At 40.2% G+C, this 22,014-nt stretch overlaps 2 protein-coding genes across 3 annotated transcripts in view; one reads left to right on the top strand and one right to left on the bottom strand.

Moving 5' to 3' along the window:
• The window catches only part of LOC137295402 (RNA transcription, translation and transport factor protein-like), a 97,536-nt gene extending 76,504 nt beyond the window's left edge, over nucleotides 1-21,032 (top strand). Inside the window, exons 2-9 of one of the 2 annotated variants that reach the window (XM_067826743.1) lie at nucleotides 13,025-13,132; nucleotides 14,058-14,182; nucleotides 14,386-14,485; nucleotides 14,995-15,087; nucleotides 17,192-17,280; nucleotides 18,626-18,697; nucleotides 19,256-19,304; nucleotides 19,658-21,032. In XM_067826743.1, coding sequence (XP_067682844.1) covers nucleotides 13,025-13,132; nucleotides 14,058-14,182; nucleotides 14,386-14,485; nucleotides 14,995-15,087; nucleotides 17,192-17,280; nucleotides 18,626-18,697; nucleotides 19,256-19,304; nucleotides 19,658-19,812 — 791 coding nt within the window. In that variant the 3' untranslated portion in view covers nucleotides 19,813-21,032. Of the gene's footprint in view, nucleotides 1-12,936; nucleotides 13,133-14,057; nucleotides 14,183-14,385; nucleotides 14,486-14,994; nucleotides 15,088-17,191; nucleotides 17,281-18,625; nucleotides 18,698-19,255; nucleotides 19,305-19,657 lie in introns of those variants that run through there. The other variant, XM_067826744.1, reaches the window with a different exon arrangement.
• On the bottom strand, nucleotides 196-11,123 carry LOC137294929 (uncharacterized). Its single transcript, XM_067826102.1, has 2 exons — nucleotides 10,072-11,123; nucleotides 196-568 (listed from the first exon to the last, which is right to left on the bottom strand). Exons 1-2 carry the CDS (start codon nucleotides 10,976-10,978, stop codon nucleotides 417-419), a joined length of 1,059 nt encoding a protein of 352 aa, XP_067682203.1. The 5' UTR covers nucleotides 10,979-11,123; the 3' UTR covers nucleotides 196-416.
• Nucleotides 21,033-22,014: the final 982 nt, after the last annotated feature.

Here is a 22,014-nt window from a genome sequence, read left to right as displayed (position 1 = left end):
TTACAACAAGCATTGTTACTCATGACTACTTTACTGTATATATTCAGGGTTTGTGTTCTGTAGGAGGTGTGGATGGCTCAGGGTGGGAAAAAAGGAAAAACAAAACAGTTTACTGAAAAATACTAAGCAACAACTGAGGCCATGCAAAATCTAATTATGCATACATATGGACATTGGACACAAAATGTACATAAATTAATTACATTTGTTTAATAGTTGGATGTCAAACATTGCATCAATTCCTTTGGTGTCAGCCTTATGGATATCTTGACGTTCCAGCAGACAGACTACCAAGATGTTAGCTCTGTGGCTGCTGACCTGTCAGTTATCCTGTCTCAGACCTGATGATGGCGAGGTCACCATTTGTATCTTTAAAATCCAGGCCAAATAGTTTGTCGTACAGCAAGCATTTGTCATCACGGAGCTGGATGCCTTTGTTGACATCCGCCAGCGTCTGTGCTCCCGGTAGTTCCACAGGATCCAACACACCCTCGGCTACCCCCATCATCATCACCATCCGCCTGAACATGTGTTCCCAGGCTTCCGTAGATGGGATTGAATCTGTTCCCTGTAACAGTCAATGGTACTTATGACTCCGGAATAGTTTCCGTTTTCCAAAGGTTTTAAAATTTCTTCCTGCATATTAAGGTGAAAATACAGCCATGTCAAGATAAGCTTGCCGAATGCATTGCTTGCCTTTAAGTCCCCTCGATCTACGAACATACACAACTTTGAGCAAGATGCACTGTTTCATCTTTTGTTTTATCCACAGGTAGATAGTGTTGTGATATTTTACTTGATGTTCATAATTTTTACACGATTTTATGCATATACTGTTCTGTAGGCCATGGGCTTTACACTTCGTGAATATAGGCTTTAATGGACAAGCTTATACTGACAGATGCCTGTGCCTGAGAACTAAGGTTTGAAGAAGATATACAAATTTACACGATCACTTTGTTGTTCAAAGCCGCACACAGCAGGAACATTACAGATTATGGCGATAGTCTGTAAATAGTCGGGTCTGGGCAAGACCACCCAGTGATCAACATCATGAGCATCGCCAAACGCAACTGGTATACGATGACGGGTCAAGTAAGCCAGCGAGTCTGACAACCCGATCCCAAGCATTGGCTCCAGTATCATGACGACTGTGGCTGGTATCAGGGAGACTATGTTGTAGATTATCCCTGCTGGTATGATATATTCATGGCTACTAACCCAGACCATAAGATTAAATCAAGCGTCGTGACGCAGTACTAAAATGGGGTGTTCGCCATGCCGTCGTACTGTTATCAAGTTTGCTCATTCATTAATACTAGGCTTCGTTGTCTTTCCTATCACCAGGTCTGCTACATTTATGCGGGTTTGGAGCCCATTTCTATTTCACTGTCATTTGTTGTTAACCAGAGACTATGGTTATTCCGACTATCAAAAATCTACCGTAAACTTTGACGTTTTGTGTTATTTCAGTGCTCCAATGACGGGGAAACATTTGCAAGACTGAACCAATACAAACATATTTTGAAGGATCCTTCTTCTCTGATTTGATATTTTTCGTCTTGTGACTTTGCTTTCTTTTTCTCGAAGTCTTATCACTTTCTTTTTGCGCATTCATTCTCCGGAAGTTTTCAAGGTCATTGAAGCTCCGTACACCGTAAAGTACCAAGTCTAACGGGTGGTGTAAGGAGTTTTTAACATGTGCAATATGTTGGACAAGATAAAACGGTATTGTGCCAAAGGAAAATTGTCACACATCATTAGCAGTTCATTCAAGTAAAATAAAACTTGGAATACAGACACCACCAAACATTCATGCCTAAAGAGATAACAGAGTAAATCACAGTTACCGTTTTTCATTAATACACTTAGCACTGTAGATATAATCTTTCCTTGGAATATATATCATAGTATCATTGGCGGATGCCCCAACACCCCCACCACACACTTTGTCCTGAATTTTTGTTAAGTGACCATTGAAACTAGAGTGAAAATGAAGTATGCAAACACCGCCATCTCCCCTCCACACTCTCCACCCCCAACCCCACCCCTACGCCCCCACACACACTTTCTCAATAGTGTGCACCCCCCCCCCCCCCCCCACCCCCACCCCTACTTTCTCATAAAGCTGTATATATTAACAATAAAATCACGTAGTGAAGATTAAGAACTTTTGACGCATCACTTAAGTATGGTACTGACTGAGATCACGGATGCTCTGATGGTTTGCAGACGACAAGCAGAAGGGAATAGCTAGTTTATATAAACTAGCTTTTCTTGAACGCCTAACGGCACTAGTATTTCGGTGGCTGTCAATGGGGAATTTAACTCGGGGTAGAGGATGGCTACTCACACCAACACTACACAACATACAAAAGACCTGAAGCAGAGTTTCGATGTGTTTACTACCAGTCCCAGATATTCACTGACAGAATACATAGTGGATAATACATAATACATAATACATGATTCATAATACATCATACATCATACACCATACATCATACATCATACATCATACATCATACATCGAACTTAAACTCCGCCAGAATATGGAGTGACACAAAACTTCAGTCTTAAAACTAACTTAGATGTCAAAGAAATAGAAATATATAATACATAATACATACAACTTAAACTCCGCCAGAATATGGAGTGACACAGAACTTCAGTCTTAAAAATAACTTCGATGTCAAAGAAATAGAAATATTGGCCAACATACCTGAAGCAGAGTTTCGATGTGTTTACTACCAGTCCCAGATATTCACTGGTTTGGGTCTGGGACTGGGCTGCTTATAAAGGCAGGTATGTCGGCAATTCACTGTATCAATGTCAGTAAATTATATAATAAATACAGACGGTGGCTTTCTCTATCTGCGTTTGAGGTAATGTTGAACAACAAGACCGGCTATAGTTTGGGGATAACCTGTTCGTATAGCCCTAGGCTGTGTAGCCTATGGCGTGACACCGCGGTCGGTAGATTGCAAAATGACTTTGAAATACGATAATAGGTTATGCATTTGACCGGGAGATGAATTTAGTTTTACTACATTAAACTTCGTTAAACTTGGTTGATCTAAATATTGTGAAATGTTTGGTTTCGAAACTGGATTTTGACCATTACTCTAAAGGGCAAAATTTGATAAATTTTGGCATGCTAACAGTACTCTCCGGTCCTCTTTTAATTTTGGTCCTCCAAAATTTACGATTTAAAATCTAAACAAGGATAAACCGACTGAGGTGTCTGACACGCATCCATTGACGGCGATGTTGGTGGCAAAAGATAACCTTGATGTTCAATAACGATGAAAGCACAGAATGGTTGATGTAACAATTTTCGTACACGTACAGCCTGAGTAATTGATATACAAAGTGATGGATGTATTTGAATGTTCTTGTTAAAAGTCTTATCAGTAATGGATAATCCACGTAAATCGACAAACAATCGTGGTCTTAGAAGACCAAGTACTTGAAAATTGGCAATATCATACGGTGGTACAATGGTATAATGGGTTACACACTTTGTTAAGACAGTAATAGGAATAAATACACATTCAGATCCAGAAGTAATTTCTAACAATACTGTACAAGATTGGCGATAATGCCGTCGGCAATGGGTAATAACTATGTACAAAATCAAAATAGATACAATAACAGTTTGAATAGCTAAGGCAACAGCGAGGGTGTGTTCCAAGGAAAACTCAATTGACTTAAAAACCTGAAATGGGTTATAAGGAGTTGTTGTTGGTACATTATACTTAAACTGTGGAAATTCAGTGTCTGCTTTTACATGGGAGGCTTGCATAACTAGAAGCATGGTGCTTACTGATCGTAAGCGTATAAAGGTATAAATAAATGCAATGGTGGATATGGTACTAAGGATAAGGGAAGCTAGGGTAAGATACGAATCAAATGAAGGCCATGAGGATTCTGGAACTGCCGAACCATCTAATAATGGGTCAGCTAAACTGGTAAAAATAACTTTTCGTTTCTTGGCCCTTTGTACCAATCGAGAAAGACTTAAATGAGCTTTTTGATCCTGAGCGAGGGTTGTATCTAAAGAATGATTAAACAAATGAAAGTGAGGAATTTCGATATCAAGTGGTTTGGAAAAGGTTGTGTCACCAGTAATGGAATCATATTGAGAATCCGAAAAGAAGGATTGTATCAAAGCTAAATTAATTGGATGCTGAACGGAAACAGAGGTTGCGAGACTGGTACATGAGGCAAGTCGAGGGGGAAAGTACAAATCTTTAGTGGAAACTGAACACTGACATGGGACAGTTAAAATGCAAAATTTACAACCCTTCATTACTTGCTGATGTGACTTACAATCAACAGCAAGAAAATTCAAATCATACGCCAGAACGGAAGAAGGGGTTAGTTCCAGAAGTTGTGGTCTAATGACGTCTAACCTAAATCTAAAGTTACATTGCTGAAACACATTGGATTTTTGATTCAAAAATAAAGATAAAACACATGACATAGAAGTAGCTGGATGAAAAGCGCTACTAAATGGGCACATGAGATCGTCTTGCTTAGAGCAAACAGTCACATCGGATGCAGACAAGGAACTGTAATAATCTTTTGATTCTGTAATGAGGAAATAAGCTGGAAGATCTAAAATTTGGGAAGCATGGGCAGATGTTTGATTAATGGGTACAGGGTACGAATGGACTTTATACAGAAAAAGCTGAGATCTGAAGGACGTGAGAGGAATTTTGATTGTAATGTATAAATTTGAAGCATTTCGACTATACAAAAAGTTTCCAGATTGGTAATATGAACTGAGATCAAATGTGGAAAGGCGAAAATTTGGATACTGTTTATTCAATGTGGTTTGAATCTTGTCAAGAGTATGACTTAAAACTGAAGGGTGAATAAAATATGGGGATAATTTACCATTTACTAATTCCTGTGTAGCAATGAGTAAATCGTCCAGATTATGTTCCAAATTATTTGTATGTGTAATTTGTTTTGCCAAAAGATTTAACATTCTAATATAAAAATGGTGTAATTGTTTTTGAGACTTCAATAAATCACTTTCTAAAGTTACAATATCGTTATGGTTTTCTCTTACAGCATGAAAGACATTCAAAAGTCTATTATTTTCAGTTTTCATAAAAGAGGACAAATCGGCTTCATGCTGGCTAAAAACTTTGGATAGACTGGCTGTTTGCTTGCTAAGCTTAACCATGTGTTGTGCCAACACACGGACGTCCCGGACAGTAGCCGTGCCGAAGAGGGACCTCGAAAATGTGCCTATGAACCCTAATAAGGTTCTTTTAGACCTAGAAGTTGGAAGTTTATTTTCTGGCAGCAGAGAATGTAACTTGCTTATAGTGTGGTTTAAGCGGTGGGCAAATTGAGCCTTAAACGAGAACATGGGCGTGAAAACTCTATGGACAATGTGACATCTAGCTTCACTGGACATACATTCAAATTTGAACTCTGGCAGATTGTTTTCTGGCAAAGGAATTTGGAAAGAATGCAACCAAAAATCACCGGATAGTTGGATCTTCATTCTGGATGTAAAGGCCACACCATAATTTGATCTGAGAATGTCGTGACTTGGATTGACTGTAGCCAAAACCAACTGCGGAATTATGAGTACCAGCATGAGGATTCGGTATATGTGTCCAGTACCTACAATGGAAAGGGAACTGTTATTGGCACCACGCAGGGCAACACAAGGGTTTGGGTTTGAAGCAGGAGCGCTCATCTGCTTCTAGCACTATAATACTGTGAAGCATCTGCATGACTGACAATGACTGGCTAGTGGACACATCTACCTCACCTCGTACTGATAGGACTACTTACCTATTAATGCCTACTTACTATCAGTAACTTTCAAAAAGCGGTAGGGACGTCGTCGTACCTTACCTGATCTAGTGAATCTCTCATGGAAAGCAGTAATTGCATCCGGTGAAACATTCTCTTCTGGTTCCCACGAGGTTTGTGAATAACCTACCCATTTCACTAGATAGTGGCGCTTACCATTTTTCATTTGTTGACGCAGCAATTTTTCAACTGGGTAGTATTGGTCAGCAATGTTACTATCTTTTCCACTTACCTTTGTTTGGGGAGGAGGTTCCTTAGAATTATTGGCTTCCTTTTGAGGAGACGGTTCCTTAGAATCATTGGTTTTCTTTGGAGGAGGTTCCTTAGACTGATTAGTCTCTTCATTAGCACCTTTCTGCTGTGAGTCCTGTTGTGAGTCAGATGGGGGTTCATCTGGATTAGGCTCTGGTGCATTTCTGGGTGCTATACCTAGGGGATCAGGTAATCCTGCTACTGGTTCATAGTAGAAGGGTTTCATCCTGTTCGCATGGGTTTTGGAGGGCAAATCTTTGCCTGTTGCTCTATCACGAAGTCTGTAAGTGCTCTTCGAACAAATCTCACTTACTACATACGGTCCTATGAACTTGGGGTTTAGTTTAGGAGACTTACCTTTTGTAACAGCATGGTTGGTAATCCAAACTAAATCACCTACATCATAATGGGGTTCTTTGCTTCCTCTGTCATAGCGTTCTTTCATTTTCTCTTGAACGACTTTGAGATTTTCAGAAGCTATCTTCTTTACTATTTTCAGGTTATTCATTACCTGGGTGACATGTTCAGTAGCTGTTTTACCCATATTTTCTTTTGGTAAAATAGCTGTGTCGAAGGGGATATTCATTTCCTTGCCAAACACCATGTGGAATGGAGAGAATCCTGTTGACTGGGTGCATGGTGACATCCGGAATGCCATCATGATTCCAGGGACTAGAGAGGGCCAGTTAGAGTGATTAGTATCACAATAAGTACGTAAGGATTGTAGAATAGTACTATTGGACCTCTCACACGCACTATTGCTGGCAGGATGGTACGAGGAGCAAGTGTGTCTTGTGACTTGAAAGATTTCACATATAGCTCCTACAAGCTTTGAGACAAAGTTCCTGCCTCGGTCTGAAACGATGGATTTGGGCGCTCCATAGCGGCAGAAGATTTCTTCATATAAGACTCTTGCTACCTCTGTGGCTTCTTGAGTTTTCAAAGGAAAGGCTTCTGACCAACGGCTATAGGAGTCTACTATCAGTAAAATATGTTTGAAGCCATCTGGAGTCTCTGTCAAGGGTCCCAGGAAGTCCATGTGGAATCTATCAAAGACATCAGTGATTGGCAAAGGGTGCAAGGGTGCCTTAGGCGGATGTCTTGAAACTTTTGAAGCTTGACACTTTTTGCATGACTTAATGTAGTCGTGGATATTTTGGTACATACCAGGCCAGTAGAATTTAAGACGAAGGGCTCCATAGACCCGGTCGGCGCCAAGGTGTCCACCACCTGCCTTGGAATCATGGTAAGACAATAGAGCGTCTTTACGAAGGATTTTGGGAAGAGCTAACTGACGGATCAGTTTATCAGCATCTTCAGTCCTGCGTGCTCGTGGCTGGTAAAAATGATACAATATTCCATTGAAAAGCTGATATTCATGTGCAGTATTTTGTACCTTCTTTCGGAGCCTTTCATCATCTGGCAAGGTTGAGTCTTCAATGTACTGAATGATTCCACTAAAGTCAGGACATTCTCTCTGTAGATCACTAACATTCAGTAGATCCAGAGGCTGGGGGTCATGATGCTCTGCAGCTTCATCTAATTGAGCTATGATAGGTGGGATAGAGTCATAAAAGAACTCAACTTCAAGATGTTCCTTGTCCTCTTGTGGTGCTGTGACCTCATTGATGGCTGTGGATTGTTCTTCATGATAGTCTCGTCTTGACAAGGCATCAGCATTAGCATTGGATTTTCCTGGTCTATGGACAATTTCATATGAGTATTCTTGTAATTCCAATGCCCACCTATGTAATCGACTGGTGGTATGCTTGATGTTCTGCAACCAAACAAGGGCCTTATGGTCTGTAACAATTTTAAATGGTTTGCTAGTGAGATAGATCCGATTGGCCTTAACTGCCTCTACAACTGCTAAACATTCTTGTTCACTAACTGTCCAATTCTTCTCATAAGGTTTTAGAGATCTACCCCCAAAAGTAATTGCTCTTTCACGACCTTTATCATCAAGTTGACCTAAAATGTAACCGATTGCTGATCCAGAGGCATCAGTCGTCAGAGTGAAGGGCTTTCTCATGTCAGGGTAAGCCAAAACAGGGGCATGGGTCAATTTGGATTTTAATGTTTCAAATGCAGTTTGACAATCAGGTGACCATTTAAAGATTGTGTCTTTTTGCAAAAGGTTATTCAGTGGATGGGCAATTTTGGAGAAACCCTCTATGAACTTTCGATAGTAATTGCAAAGGCCTAAAAAGCTACGGAGATCATTTACGTTTTTAGGAGTTGGGAATGTTCTTACGGCCTCTGTTTTTGAAGGATCTGTTCTGACACCATGTTTTGACAAAATGTGACCCAGATACATGACTTCTGAACAAGCAAAATGGCACTTGTTTGGCTGCAGTTTAAGATTGGCTGATCGAAGACGATTAAAAACTGCTTGTAAGTGTGACAGATGTTCCTCAAAGTTTTTGCTGTATATGAGAATATCATCTACATATACTAAGCAAAATGACCATGTTAAGCCTTGTAGCGCTCTCGCCATGACCATTTGGAAGGTAGAGGGCGCATTTTTCAGACCGAATGGCATTATTTTCCAGGAATATAGGCCACTTTGGGTAACAAATGCTGCTTTGTGGGCTGTTTCTGGATCCATAGGAATCTGCCAGAAGCCAGAAGCCAAATCCAGAGTGGAGAAGACTTTAGCTTGTGAGTCTCCAATTGCATCAAGGGCATCTTCCAGGCGAGGTAAAGGGTATGAAGCAGGGGTCGTTATCCTGTTGAGGGCGCGATAGTCCACCGCAAAGCGGAACTCACCTGACTTCTTCTTTACAAGAACCACTGGGCTTTGCCACGGGGAATTGGAACGTTCAATCAAACCCAGCTTGAGGAGTTCCTGTGTCTGGCGATCAGTTTCAGCTTTAGCTTCCGGGTTCTTCCGATAAAAGGGTAGATGAACTGGCTTGGCTCCAGGGGTGGTTTCAATTTTGTGCTGGTACAAGTTTGTAACAGTAAGTTGAGACTTATCAGATGCAAAGATATCATTATTTGCTTGCAATACTTGATAAAGCCTTGATTTCTGTCTGTTATCAAGATCAGCCTTACCAAGATCAAATGATATTTCTGATTTGGTTTGAGAATGTGGTGGCTTCTCTGTTTCCTTGATAGGTTGAATAGATGCTACCTCAACTGGATGAGCTACAGCAATGACCTTATTTGAAGGTATAGTTACTGGGTCACTACAAGGATTTAACAATGTGTAATATGTCTTACCTTGGTTTGGGTTGATGACACATTTGGCACCTGCCAAGTTCATGTATGACAGCTGCGGCACAGGTTCAAGGATTAAGGTCTGAGACTTACCTTGGTGACGTTTCAAAGTTACTGGAATAATCATTTGACTATTGGGTGGTATAGTAACTGCAGTTGTTGTACGGATTAAATCAGAACCAACTGTGGTGAGGGGTACTACTATCAGACCATGATGGAAGGAGATAGAATGTGAAGCATAGTCAATAATTGCTTGATTTACCTGAAGAAAATCTTGTCCTAGAATAATTGAATGCTGTACTGCTTCTAAGACAAGAAATTCATGCTCCATGGCTACGCCACCTATTGATACTGCAATAGTTATTGAGCCATGAATGGAATGCTTTTCACCCCCTACTCCTGTCACATGTGTAAGAGAGCATTTCTGTACCCTGTTTAAATTGACACTAGCCCTTTTTAATGTAATAAGGGAGACAACTGATAAAGATGCACCTGTATCTACTAAAGCATGACACTGACGCATTCCAGTTTTGACATTAACAGTATTCATGACCTTTCTGTTGCCTGTGCTCGTTACATTAGTATGCCTGTCCACAAGAGGATCCTTATGAACAGGCGGAAATTCCTATTGTTTCTGTAACCTATTCCGACAAACCCTAGCATAGTGACCTACAATTCCACAGTAGTTACAAGTTTGGTCACGAGCATAACATTGTAATCTAGAATGGCCAGAATACCCGCATCCATTGCATTTACCTTGATTATAGGACCGTTGATGCTGAGGTTGCTGGTTGCTGGGTTTCTGGTGCCACTGCTGTCGATGTTGAGACTGTGGCTTCTGCTCCCGCCTCTTGGCATGAGCCCTGGTCTCTTCCAGCTGACCAGCTAGGTTGTTCAGCTGCTTTTGCTGGTCTGTGAGCAGTGCTGCGATCTGGGAGAGGGCTGGATCCGGTGTTGTGACAGCAGACACATTCGGACTGGAAGCTTTTGTGGCATCCACTGTCTTCTGAGCCAGTCGCACTTGGTCGGATAGGGCCTGTAGGGTTCTGGCGCCTTGAGGCATCACAATACTCTTCAGGTCTGTAGACAGGCCATTCAGTATGACCTGAACTAGAAATACCTCAGGTATCTCCAGGCCTGTGGTCTTCTCCATGACCCTCTCAATGAAGGCGACGCCTGACTCATCAGGTCTCTGCTGATCTCCCAGGAAGGCCGTCTGTGATGCTGAATCCTGGACGTATCTCTGTTTGAATGCTGTTTCAAACGCTGCTCTGGTTCTTGGAGCTGGCTGAAGAGAATCCAGCCATGTGATGGCGGGACCTTCCAAATAGAGAGGTAGTAGATTAAGATATACCTCATCTGTCATCTTCTGGTGTTGGCGAAGGCACTCTACTTTTCTGAGCCATTGCCTGGCATTGCCAGTACCGTTGAATCTTGGTACCAGGTTTGACAGGCTTGCCATTGCTGTTGGAAATTGGTCGCTGGGTGGGGTTGGCACACCTGTTGTTCCAACAACTGGGCCTGGTTGGGACTGGCTGGGTGGGGGTGGTAATCCAGACTCCTTGCTGATCTGGGGTTCTGTCTGGGTGCCTGTCTCACTCTGCTGCTGGGTCTGGCTTCGGGTCTGGACTCCGTAGTTGGTAGGTTGATGATAAGTAGCCATGTACCGGAACGAGATTCTCTACCACGTATAAACTAGCTTTTCTTGAACGCCTAACGGCACTAGTATTTCGGTGGCTGTCAGTGGGGAATTTAACTCGGGGTAGAGGATGGCTACTCACACCAACACTACACAACATACAAAAGACCTGAAGCAGAGTTTCGATGTGTTTACTACCAGTCCCAGATATTCACTGACAGAATACATAGTGGATAATACATAATACATAATACATGATTCATAATACATCATACATCATACACCATACATCATACATCATACATCATACATCATACATCGAACTTAAACTCCGCCAGAATATGGAGTGACACAAAACTTCAGTCTTAAAACTAACTTAGATGTCAAAGAAATAGAAATATATAATACATAATACATACAACTTAAACTCCGCCAGAATATGGAGTGACACAGAACTTCAGTCTTAAAAATAACTTCGATGTCAAAGAAATAGAAATATTGGCCAACATACCTGAAGCAGAGTTTCGATGTGTTTACTACCAGTCCCAGATATTCACTGGTTTGGGTCTGGGACTGGGCTGCTTATAAAGGCAGGTATGTCGGCAATTCACTGTATCAATGTCAGTAAATTATATAATAAATACAGACGGTGGCTTTCTCTATCTGCGTTTGAGGTAATGTTGAACAACAAGACCGGCTATAGTTTGGGGATAACCTGTTCGTATAGCCCTAGGCTGTGTAGCCTATGGCGTGACACCGCGGTCGGTAGATTGCAAAATGACTTTGAAATACGATAATAGGTTATGCATTTGACCGGGAGATGAATTTAGTTTTACTACATTAAACTTCGTTAAACTTGGTTGATCTAAATATTGTGAAATGTTTGGTTTCGAAACTGGATTTTGACCATTACTCTAAAGGGCAAAATTTGATAAATTTTGGCATGCTAACATTTATATTCAGAGCAAAGGACATGGGTAATTGTATCTTACATCCATTCTCTCCACTTGACTGTTGTTGATAATTCTGGGTAATGTCACGAATTATTTTATGGGCGTTATCTGTTGCTGGAATAAGCTGCCAGTTGATACTTGACTATGAGATCCTAATGATTTTACGTGTTTTGACTGTTGTTGATAGTTTTGGAAATTTGTTTTTATTCTGAACATATAGCGTCGCACAGACTAACAAATAGCCTCTGACATGAACATATTTTACAGAGAAAAAACATTTCATGGTAAAACCAAAAAATTGAAACATAGTGAAAAGGAGTCCTGAGACTTTCTTCAAAGCTTTGGAAATCTAGATTGCCACATTTTTCAGACTTGCGTGGGTTTCGTGGATATATTCTCTTCAGGGTCTGTTTGACAGACTAAGGGTCCCATACCACGTGTACGAGTTAAAATCATTTAAGATGTAAAAGATTTTTCAAACTGAAATACGGTGGTAGGTTCTATAAGCACACGGTGACCAGGGATTGGGAAATCCGGGGGCCATGGGCAATTATGTACATTAGAATAAAAAATGGCCCTTTAAAAATTTGAAGTTTAAATTCAGAAAAAAATAATAATCCTGAAAATGGCCCATTGTTAAAGTTCTCTTTCCCAATCCCTGCAGTGACAACGTGCATATGGAATTCCCAAAAGTCACTAGAATTTGAAGTACTCCCACCAAACCTTTTAGGTCTCATGTTCTGTCATATCACTAGGCCTTGATCTGTGATTTTACAGACGCTACCGACATTACATTCAGTTGCATCACGAGAGCGAGAACTGTGCGCAGCCAGGGGTAGGTATTTCGGTAAAAATGTTTGCTAACGTCTCTCTGCCTCTCAGTGTGTTTACTAACTCCCATGTATATGTCTTATTAAATAACAAAATGGAATCATAACAAAAACCTGTCGACGTCTTGGAGTTGACCATATTTTATGAGTTTACGATGAAGTTCGAGACTGGGTAAGTGCTGAGCGCAACACACGTTAGATACCAGTTTATGTCTAGACTTTCCGAGTTGCTTCCCTCAACTCAGCGCCATCTGGCCTAACGTGGACGAAGAGTGGCAGTTCTGTAGTGTTGGGAAATAATTCACGAATACTTCGTAATTTTATATGGTTACAGATGTTCAGGCGAAAGTTGCATGCCCTTGACTGTCAGAATGCTGATAAATTCAACGTAAACGGTGCGTTGTACTGCTTCTAGCTATTGTTATTGCTGCTGTGCAGGCGATGTGAATATTTCAGTGAAACGTGGGCTCTGGGACTAGATCAAGTTAAAATGCCTGTAGTTTCACATTAGATTTTCGGAATGTAACTCAGCAACGATGTGGCCTTTATGTCATGTTTCCAAAGTAAATGAGCTTATATATGTAGCAATAAATGAACATGTCAGAGTGTTTTTTGAAGAAATTGTACTTTATTTCATGTGACTCCGTAAAGACGGTAATTATTAGAAGTAGAAACCGCGAGATCAGCTACCAGTTGTCACACACGTATCAGATAAATGTTTAAGTCGTTTTTTATCACTAACCATAGCAGTGTAAACACCGTGGTTGAGAGTAAGAAGAAAACACTGGCAGTGAATGTCGTTTGAGACTCTTTCTCAGTTTCAAGGGAGTTATAGAAAGTACAGTGTTGGTAGTGCATGCCAAATGAACTGGGAGCATTACCATGACATGTGGCCTGGACCATTTCTCATACTATCAACCAGTGGTATTTCCTGGTCCAAGTCATATTTGCCAAGACAAATAGCACTTTGGATCTAATAGGCACATGTCTTTAATACTGCTCAGAAGAAGATAAACAGAGTTAATCTGTAATGCCATGTAAGATTAACTATAGTCAGATGGGAACATTGTCAGTTCTTAAGCTTCTTTTAAGAAGAATATTTTTAACTTGTAACAGTTAGACAATCAGCTCTCTTCTCTATTAGTCCATGTAAGTATTTTCACTGTAAACAGAGATGGATGTTTTGATAACATGCCTTAGGTTTATGGTTTATCCATGAAGCAACCCTTTAACTCAGTTCTTTGTAATAGAAGACATGTCTATCTGTACTGAAGGTAGTTACTTTGCTTTTGCTGATAAAGTTGTGACTTGTATTTACAGATGAAAATGAGTTCCGTAACTTGATCTTGTGGCTGGAGGACCAGAAAATCCGTCACTACAAAATTGAGGACCGAGGTCCTCTAAGGAATATACACAGTCCAGATTGGGAAAAAGCATTTGAAAGTGTTAGTATCCTGAAGTATAATCACTCTTTTCTCTATAATTACTGTACAGTGATATAAGTTGCAGGTAACAAGATTCAGCTTGTAGGTATCAGTTTTGATAAAATAACAAGGCATGTGTTATTCTTGAAAAAATCAACAAGGGTATATACAGCTGAAAGCTTTTGGAAAATCTGTTGTCAGTTATGTACTGTTTCTGTTTTTAGTACCTGAAAGAGTTGAACTGCCCCTACAAGTATGGTGAGAATTGTGTGGTAACAGACTGGCTGCTTGGTTTTGCCGTCAGACTAGAGTATGGTGATAACGGTAAAGTGGTTGTACTATTGTCATAGCAACTTTAGATAATATACTATGATTGAAAACAACAACTGGAAGACTATGCTGCAAATTCCCCCAGATTAACATCAGTGTGGTAGAAAATGGGATATCCTTTAAATTCTTTGGGGAAGTGTAATTTGAGTTGTATTTTTAAGTTTCATGAAGCTGATTATATTAGATGAACTTTGAATACTAGATGTAAAGTTATCAAGCTTCGATAGATGCTTTCGGACATAAAGTAAGGTGTAGTGACCGTAAGCATTTACTTCTGTCCCTAGTCAGGATGACTTGAATGGTTGAGTAACAGATTCGAAATGTCAGCATCTCTTCAGTATTCCTCCTACAGTGAAAACAACCATGTGTCCTGACTTGAGCGAACAAACCTGAGATTCTGTGTACACTGAAAAGTCAAATTGAACATAATCTCGTAGTGCGTATGTGGTATAAAGCACCGTGAGAATGTAAAATATCAAGAGTGTTTACATGTTTTCATTCAGCTGAAAAATACCGAAATGTTACCCCAGAGAGTGTCCAGATGAGCCGAACTGGTGTTGCAGGATCGTCCAGCAATCCCCTGGACAGTCTTAATTGTGAGTCTATGGTTACAGTTACCCGAGGGAAATGTGTAAAATTACCAGTGATGTAAATATTATAGAACAGTATTCTTAGACTGTTGTACATAAGTGAGAGAAAATGTTGTTAGGTTAGGATGGTAAGATATTGCAGGATGTGATGTCACTGTTTGAATGTAGCTACTATCAAGAGTGGAATCGTAATATTTGTCATAACTGAATGTACAACAGAAGATCTTACACTCACTACACAGGCAGCCAGCCAGCCATTGGTTCATCATTAATTCTCCTCTAAAACTGGTATGTTTCCAAGAATTTGTAGAGAAATTCCGTTTTGACAGATATTAATTTGTGGGCATAATAATCATATGCACTATACGGATGATGGAAAGTATCAGCTGTTGAACGAGAGAAGTAAGGTTGATGTTGATTGGACACGTTTCTTATTGTCATCGCCTCTGTGTATCGATTGGTTTGGTTTGTTTTAAATGTCGCTCTCAGCAATATTCCAGCTATAGTTACTGTCTGAATAATTGAGTCTGGAGCAGACAATCCAGTGATCAACAGTAACAGCACAAGCTTTAATCTGTGCAATTTGGATATGATGACATGAGTCAACCATTTCTGCGAGCTTGACCACCTGCTTTTATTTTACAACAAGCACAAGTGTCAGAACACCATGTCTAACTTACTAGTATAACCCACATCTTCTCTGGCCATATGTAAAGACACCTCTCTGCAGAGCTCTTATCATAAAATTAGCAAGTTAATTTGTTTTCTTGTGTGATATATCAAATGCCATCTTTTTATACAGCCATTATCCAAAGACCTGAAGCTTTTGGTAATGTAAATCTCTCTCCCATGGGTATGGTGTAGTGTAGAGAAATACTGGAATGTCCTGCAACTTTTCATACAATAGTTTCCTATGTTTGCAGACACTGGGAAAGGGTGATTATATAAGTTATCACATCAGGTTGAGGGAAATACAGGGTTTTATCAGTACACAATCTTAAGAGGGACTGATAAAACCTAGTATTTCGCTTGACATGTGATAAGGCATGTACATGGTATTTTATCAGTCATGTGAACCAGTCAGAAGTCAACATTCTTACATTAGGCTCCATGATGCATGATGTTCATACATTGCTACAGGAGGGTAGATGTACCTTTTTAAGAAACCTTGGTTTAGTGTCATATTGCATCCTTACATTGTGATATTTCAAGACAGTATTGAAACCTTTTCTGTTAACAAATCTTGTATTAGAAAATGTTATGTTATGGCTTAAGTGCTTCACGACCTGAATGGGTTTTATGATGAAATGATTCAACAATACAGTGTTCAGTTATGAAACAACAAGCTTATGCAAACTCTGAAGGATTTCCTGGTTGGTATTGATAACATAGCATTCACTGGGCCTATATGTTTCTGTCTTATCATTCCATTTTCTTTAGCTGAAATGTAAAAAGAAATGAACAGTTTTAAACCTGAGGATCACAGGTCACCAGGGATTGACACAAACTTAAACAATAGGCCATTTCCTGAATTTAGAATGGCCCACTGCCCATGTATCAATAGTAAACTTCAAAATTTTAATGGACCATTTCTTATTCTTATGTGCAAAACGGCCCATGGCCCTGCCTTTCCCATTCCCTGGTTAGCATGTGCTTCCTCTGATGTACTTATCCTTATCATTTGTCATTTCAAACATTATAGACTGCACATCACACCTTCTGCAATGTGTAACTAACATTACATTGTCATCAGTCTAAGTAAACTTATCCTCAGTAGTTTTCGTTACACTCCACCACTGAGTCTAACAAAACCTTGTGGGAGGTCGCGTCAGGTAACCTTTGAGATTGACCAATCAGAACACAGCTTACCAGATCTGTGTTGGTGACCTGAATATTTTGAAAGTCCCTCCGATCCCTAAATAGTAGCCGTTGTCTGATTGGTTAAATCTATTTAAACGTCTTGCATTTGATTTGACTGTCATTGGTTGCTCAAAGGTTTCCTGACGCGACCTTCTACTAGGTTTTGTTAGACTCAGTGGTGGAGTGTAACGAAATACACTGAGATGACTGAGATGTAGTTAACTTAGATTGCATTGTCATCAATTGATAGTTGATGATCCGGACTTCAAAGCAGGAGTTGCTTCCCTTGCTCTGATGATGCAGGTCCCTCCCCACCGTGACCACTTGGAGCAGCTCAAGGTGAGGCTGGTGATTGGAAATGTTTATGCTGTTGATAGTGGTTAATAAAACTTTTATCAGTTCGATGTCAGAAAAACTGATGTCAGATTATGCTGACGAACTATCAGTTTAATAAACCAACAATTGCCATTTCTTTTTATGGCAGAGAAACTGAAGTAAGTGTGTTTACTTTCACGCTGCAGTCGGCAATATTTCAGTATGGTGGCAGCCTGTAAATATCAAGCCTGGACCAGAAAATCCAGTGATCAATAGCATGAACACAGGTCTACGCAATGGGGATAGAATGACGTGTCAACCAAGTCAATGAGCCTTCCAATCCTGTTAAGCACATTTAACAACAGTCATGGGTTACTGAAGATCAAATCGAAATCCGAATCAAACAAGAGAAATTATCTGGAGTTTCGATTTGCATGTGTGTCTTTGTGAGTAAGGGTAATGTATAGAAATGTATATGAATACATTTCATGTATAACAACATCTTTATTCTTTTGGACAGTGTGTCAGAAAATATATCTTGCCCCTTCATGTGAATGCTGTAGTTGTTTCAGTTGGACGAAGGGTCAATTAAGGGTCATGTATTTTTGTCTTACCTCACACATGTATGTCGTTTTCTGATTGGCTGAGTGCTCTTCTGTTATTTTCATTGTACCCTGCTTACAAGTGATGTATATTTCAATGTACCCTGCTGCCAATGGCAAATCATTTGGTACCTTGTAGTTGTACTTCTTTATCTCGAATAACACTAAATCAAGCATGATACACAGAAATTATAGATGTTTTGCAAATGCAAAGTAATGGAAGGGAGATAACTCTAATTTTGTTTCTCTTATGTCATCTGCAAAATTCGACGATGGCTACAAAACGATTTGTCTCGCATTCCAATGAAGAAATCTCTATAAAACGTTCAAATTGTCTCCCTATGAATACTAAAAAGGGGAATTACACCACACCTATTTTACTAAGACAATACCTGCAGGAAAACTAGTAAAATGCAAGATTTGAATCGTTTGATTCACACAGCTGAAGTGTAAGATCCGATACCAGTTCTTCAAATAGTTCCAAATTAACACTGAGGTGTTTGGTAGGATAAATATATTGTTCACTGGTCCCTTGGGGACCATTAGATGACATGCCCTTGATGTTTGTTTATGTTCCCCTCGGCTTTCAGGCTCAGGGAACATAAGCAAACATCAAAAGAACATCAACCCATGATCTCCCTAGTGACCAGTGAACAACTTACAGTGTCCTTCCAACTTTTAACACCTATCAAACTCAAAGAGTAGAGCAGGGTACTCACACTTGAATTAAATGATGAACACCATCTAGAAATATCTTCTGTTTCCAGGCAATCTGTCTACTGGTGAAAGAGAAGTTGTCTAAGAGCAGTTTAGAGTCTGCGGAAAGCACTAATAGCAAGGTGAGCATGAGTGTCTACTTTGCTTGGAGAATTTATACAGAATCTTAGGAAAGATGTGTCCAGCACACCCTGGACAGTGAAATACCAGTCTTATAACAAGAAAACATCAGGAGCATATTCTGTTCAGTAGTCTTGACAGGATGGTGCCTGCAATATAGCTGCAATATTTCTGAGTGGGGTGTTAAACAACAAACAGGCTGGAGTGAGTGTGTGAGTTGAGTTTTATGCCACACTCGGCAATATTCCAGCTATACAGCGGCGGTCTGTAATTAATAGAGTCTGGACCAGACAATCCAGTGGACAACAAAATGAACATCTATCTGTGTAACTGAGAACCGATGATATGTGTCAACAAAGTCAGCGTGCCTGACCACCCAATCTCGTTATTCGCCTCTTACAACAAGCACAAACAGGCTGGAACAGAATCTGTTGCAATTCCACCACAGAACATATTCTGTGTAATGTGAATGGCTCACTTAGGCATAGGGTGTCTTGATGTGTAATACTTAAGTATGTGGATAACAACACGTGTGTACTTGGGCATATTATTACTTTCAGAATGAATTGATTCCATTGGATAAAACTGAGCTTGGATTCGAGGCTGGAGGTGTGTATTTCTGTTATTGACTATACAATTGTTATTGACTGTGATTGTTTTGACTGTCTGTTATTCTTGTACACTGTCTCTGTCATTCTTGATTGTTTCTCTGTCCTTGTTCAGTCTGATTGTTACAGTGAATTTTGTCTTTTATCCAACATCCAACTTTTTAACTCCTTGGTTTGAAGTCTGCATGAATTTCACTCTTTAGCTAAATCTTACCTATCCAACAGTGGGGAGTGTTGCAACATTTAGTTTGAAGTTAAGGTAGGGAATTACTTTTTGGGAAATGAATCAAACATTCAATTTTAATTTTTCTGCTCAGACAAGTGTATTGAACATTCTTCACCATTTCTTCCCAGATTACATCATGAATGAAGCAGCCAAGATTCTACGACTTATGCATATCAAGGATCTGCGTGACTTACAGACTCAGATTAATTCAGCCATTGTTGCCGTTCAAGCTATCACAGCAAATCCGAAAACAGACAGTCGGTTAGGAAAAGTAGGACGCTAACAACAGGTTTTCTCTACACAAGTATGAGTCATTGTGGACGTCGCAACAGTTTGATGCATGGCGCTTACATTTCATGGAACAGAGGATACTTCAACATGTTGATAATCCAGGGGTCAAATAGGAAATGGTGAGATGATGGTTCATGCGATCATTTCATTAAGATGGGCCGTTAGTAATTACAGTAATAAATATTATTAAAGATGTATTGCCCTAACTTCCATTGGGATGCAAATACGCTCCAGTGTAGGATCACCACAACAATACCACATGAGTAGGAATATTATGTCACTCATGAAAATGATCCGAGTCAACCGCTTAAAGATTGGAAAGAGTTGATAAACGTTCTATGCAGCTGCCTCCACTTGCACTCCTGCAAGGTAGTTTGAGGACATTCGGGCTTGACGGGGGTCCAGTCCAAAAGGCTTTTGAAGTACAAAGACAATTGCACATACCTTAGCAGGGAAGCACTACGACTATCTTGACAGTGTTTAACACTAATTAAAAAGCATTTTCTTACACATTTGACCCAATTGGTGTTCATTGATAAACACCTGGGCTTCATTTCCCTCTTGAGTAAACCTATTGGTGGAAGACCTATTGCTCTGTCAGTTGATTGATATGGAAGTGATGAAAAAGATATGCTATATTGTGTAGGACTTTAAGTGTTGTGTTTGTTACAGCCTTCAGAAGATAAATGAAATGTTTTCAGCAACATAAGAATTATTAAGATGTTGATGTTACTGTTTCATTCTATCATTGTCTTGTGTGTTGCACCAGTGTCCCAGTATGTAATATATGTACATACAGTCTATGGATGTCAGCATAAACCTGACAGCATTAAAGTGCTATGTATTTCTTGTTGTGTGTCGTTCTCCTCTTCACAGACACCAGAATCAGTACCGGACGCTAGAATCATGTGGAGGAAGGGTTATCTTTTGTATGATGATAGTTAAATTGTGAAACGATGACACAACAAAGTTACAGACTTTACAAATTATTATTGACAATTTGGATTAGCTTTTGTGAGGCGAGGTGTTATGATATGCCAAAACTGTAATGGGAGACAACTCTTGTATGATTAACATATAGAAACATTTATGACCGCTTTAATGACTCCATAATTCAACCCACATTCAACATAAACAGGCAATGGCTTCCCCGTGCACTTAATTGTTGGACCGATTAATTTGCGCCCTTTATGAAAATAATACCTCCGTATACCCACGAAAGGCTAACATGTTAGATGAATAAAATAGTCGTTAAACATTAAGAGGGAAAATGTTTGATGTTTTACACTTATCATTCCTGTCACGTTGTGAGAGGGGAGGTGTCTGGGTGTGATACATTATTGTCGGTTTTATAAAGAGGTCTTGCTCACTATACAGAGCAGTTTATACAGGAACCGGCACCATTCTGTATCTACGACCAGAACGTCTGCAAAGGATCGGGGCTCCGTTCCGTGTAGCGATCTTAGTATTTGCGTCCCGATCAGCTTAAGGCTAACATCGCTTTGTGGAATGGTCCAATTGGCAAATACGCGGTATGGGTAGAGATCTAATGATCCACTGCGTCAGGACATAATGATGACAGTCTGGTCAGTCGGAGTCACACAGTCACAAGTGTGATCGACCAACCACTTTGATCAGTTCTAACAACAACAACATCTGTATATGTCAGGCAACGATGTACCCTTCTTGATGCTCTCGTGTACTTAACACGGAGCAACATATGACTCCGTGATGACAGAACGGTGTAATGAGGGCATTTTATGCAGTGCTGCTATAAGCAGACAAGCTATTGTTATGTTTGTATTTAATCCCGAGCTCGTCAATTTTCCAGCTTGATGAAGATGGTGTGCAAATAATCGAGTCTGGATCAAACAATCCATTGACTGGCACTGTAAGTAACCTATCTCCTCTGGGGACAAGTATATGTTGCCGCCGTAGGCCAGTTCTAACCTGGATCATCACGGGTGTTACCAGCTATGTATTACAAGTACACGAACCGGACCGGTGATAAGCTACGAGTATATAGTCCATGTCAGTCCTTTTATGTAGGTGAACTTGAACCAAGTCAGGGATCATCGACAGCACGCGGCTGGAACGAAATGGCGACCAGTTGAAGCCGAAACACGACAGACAGTGAGGCAAATTTGCACCTTTTCCTTTGGTAGTGTGCCCTGGAACACCTGGGCGTCAGTTC

Source organism: Haliotis asinina, chromosome 8 (genome assembly GCF_037392515.1).
Source record: "Haliotis asinina isolate JCU_RB_2024 chromosome 8, JCU_Hal_asi_v2, whole genome shotgun sequence".
Classification (NCBI taxonomy): Eukaryota; Metazoa; Mollusca; class Gastropoda; order Lepetellida; family Haliotidae; genus Haliotis; species Haliotis asinina.
Note: the sequence above shows the minus strand (reverse complement) of the source record. Positions and strands in the feature narration are given on the sequence as shown.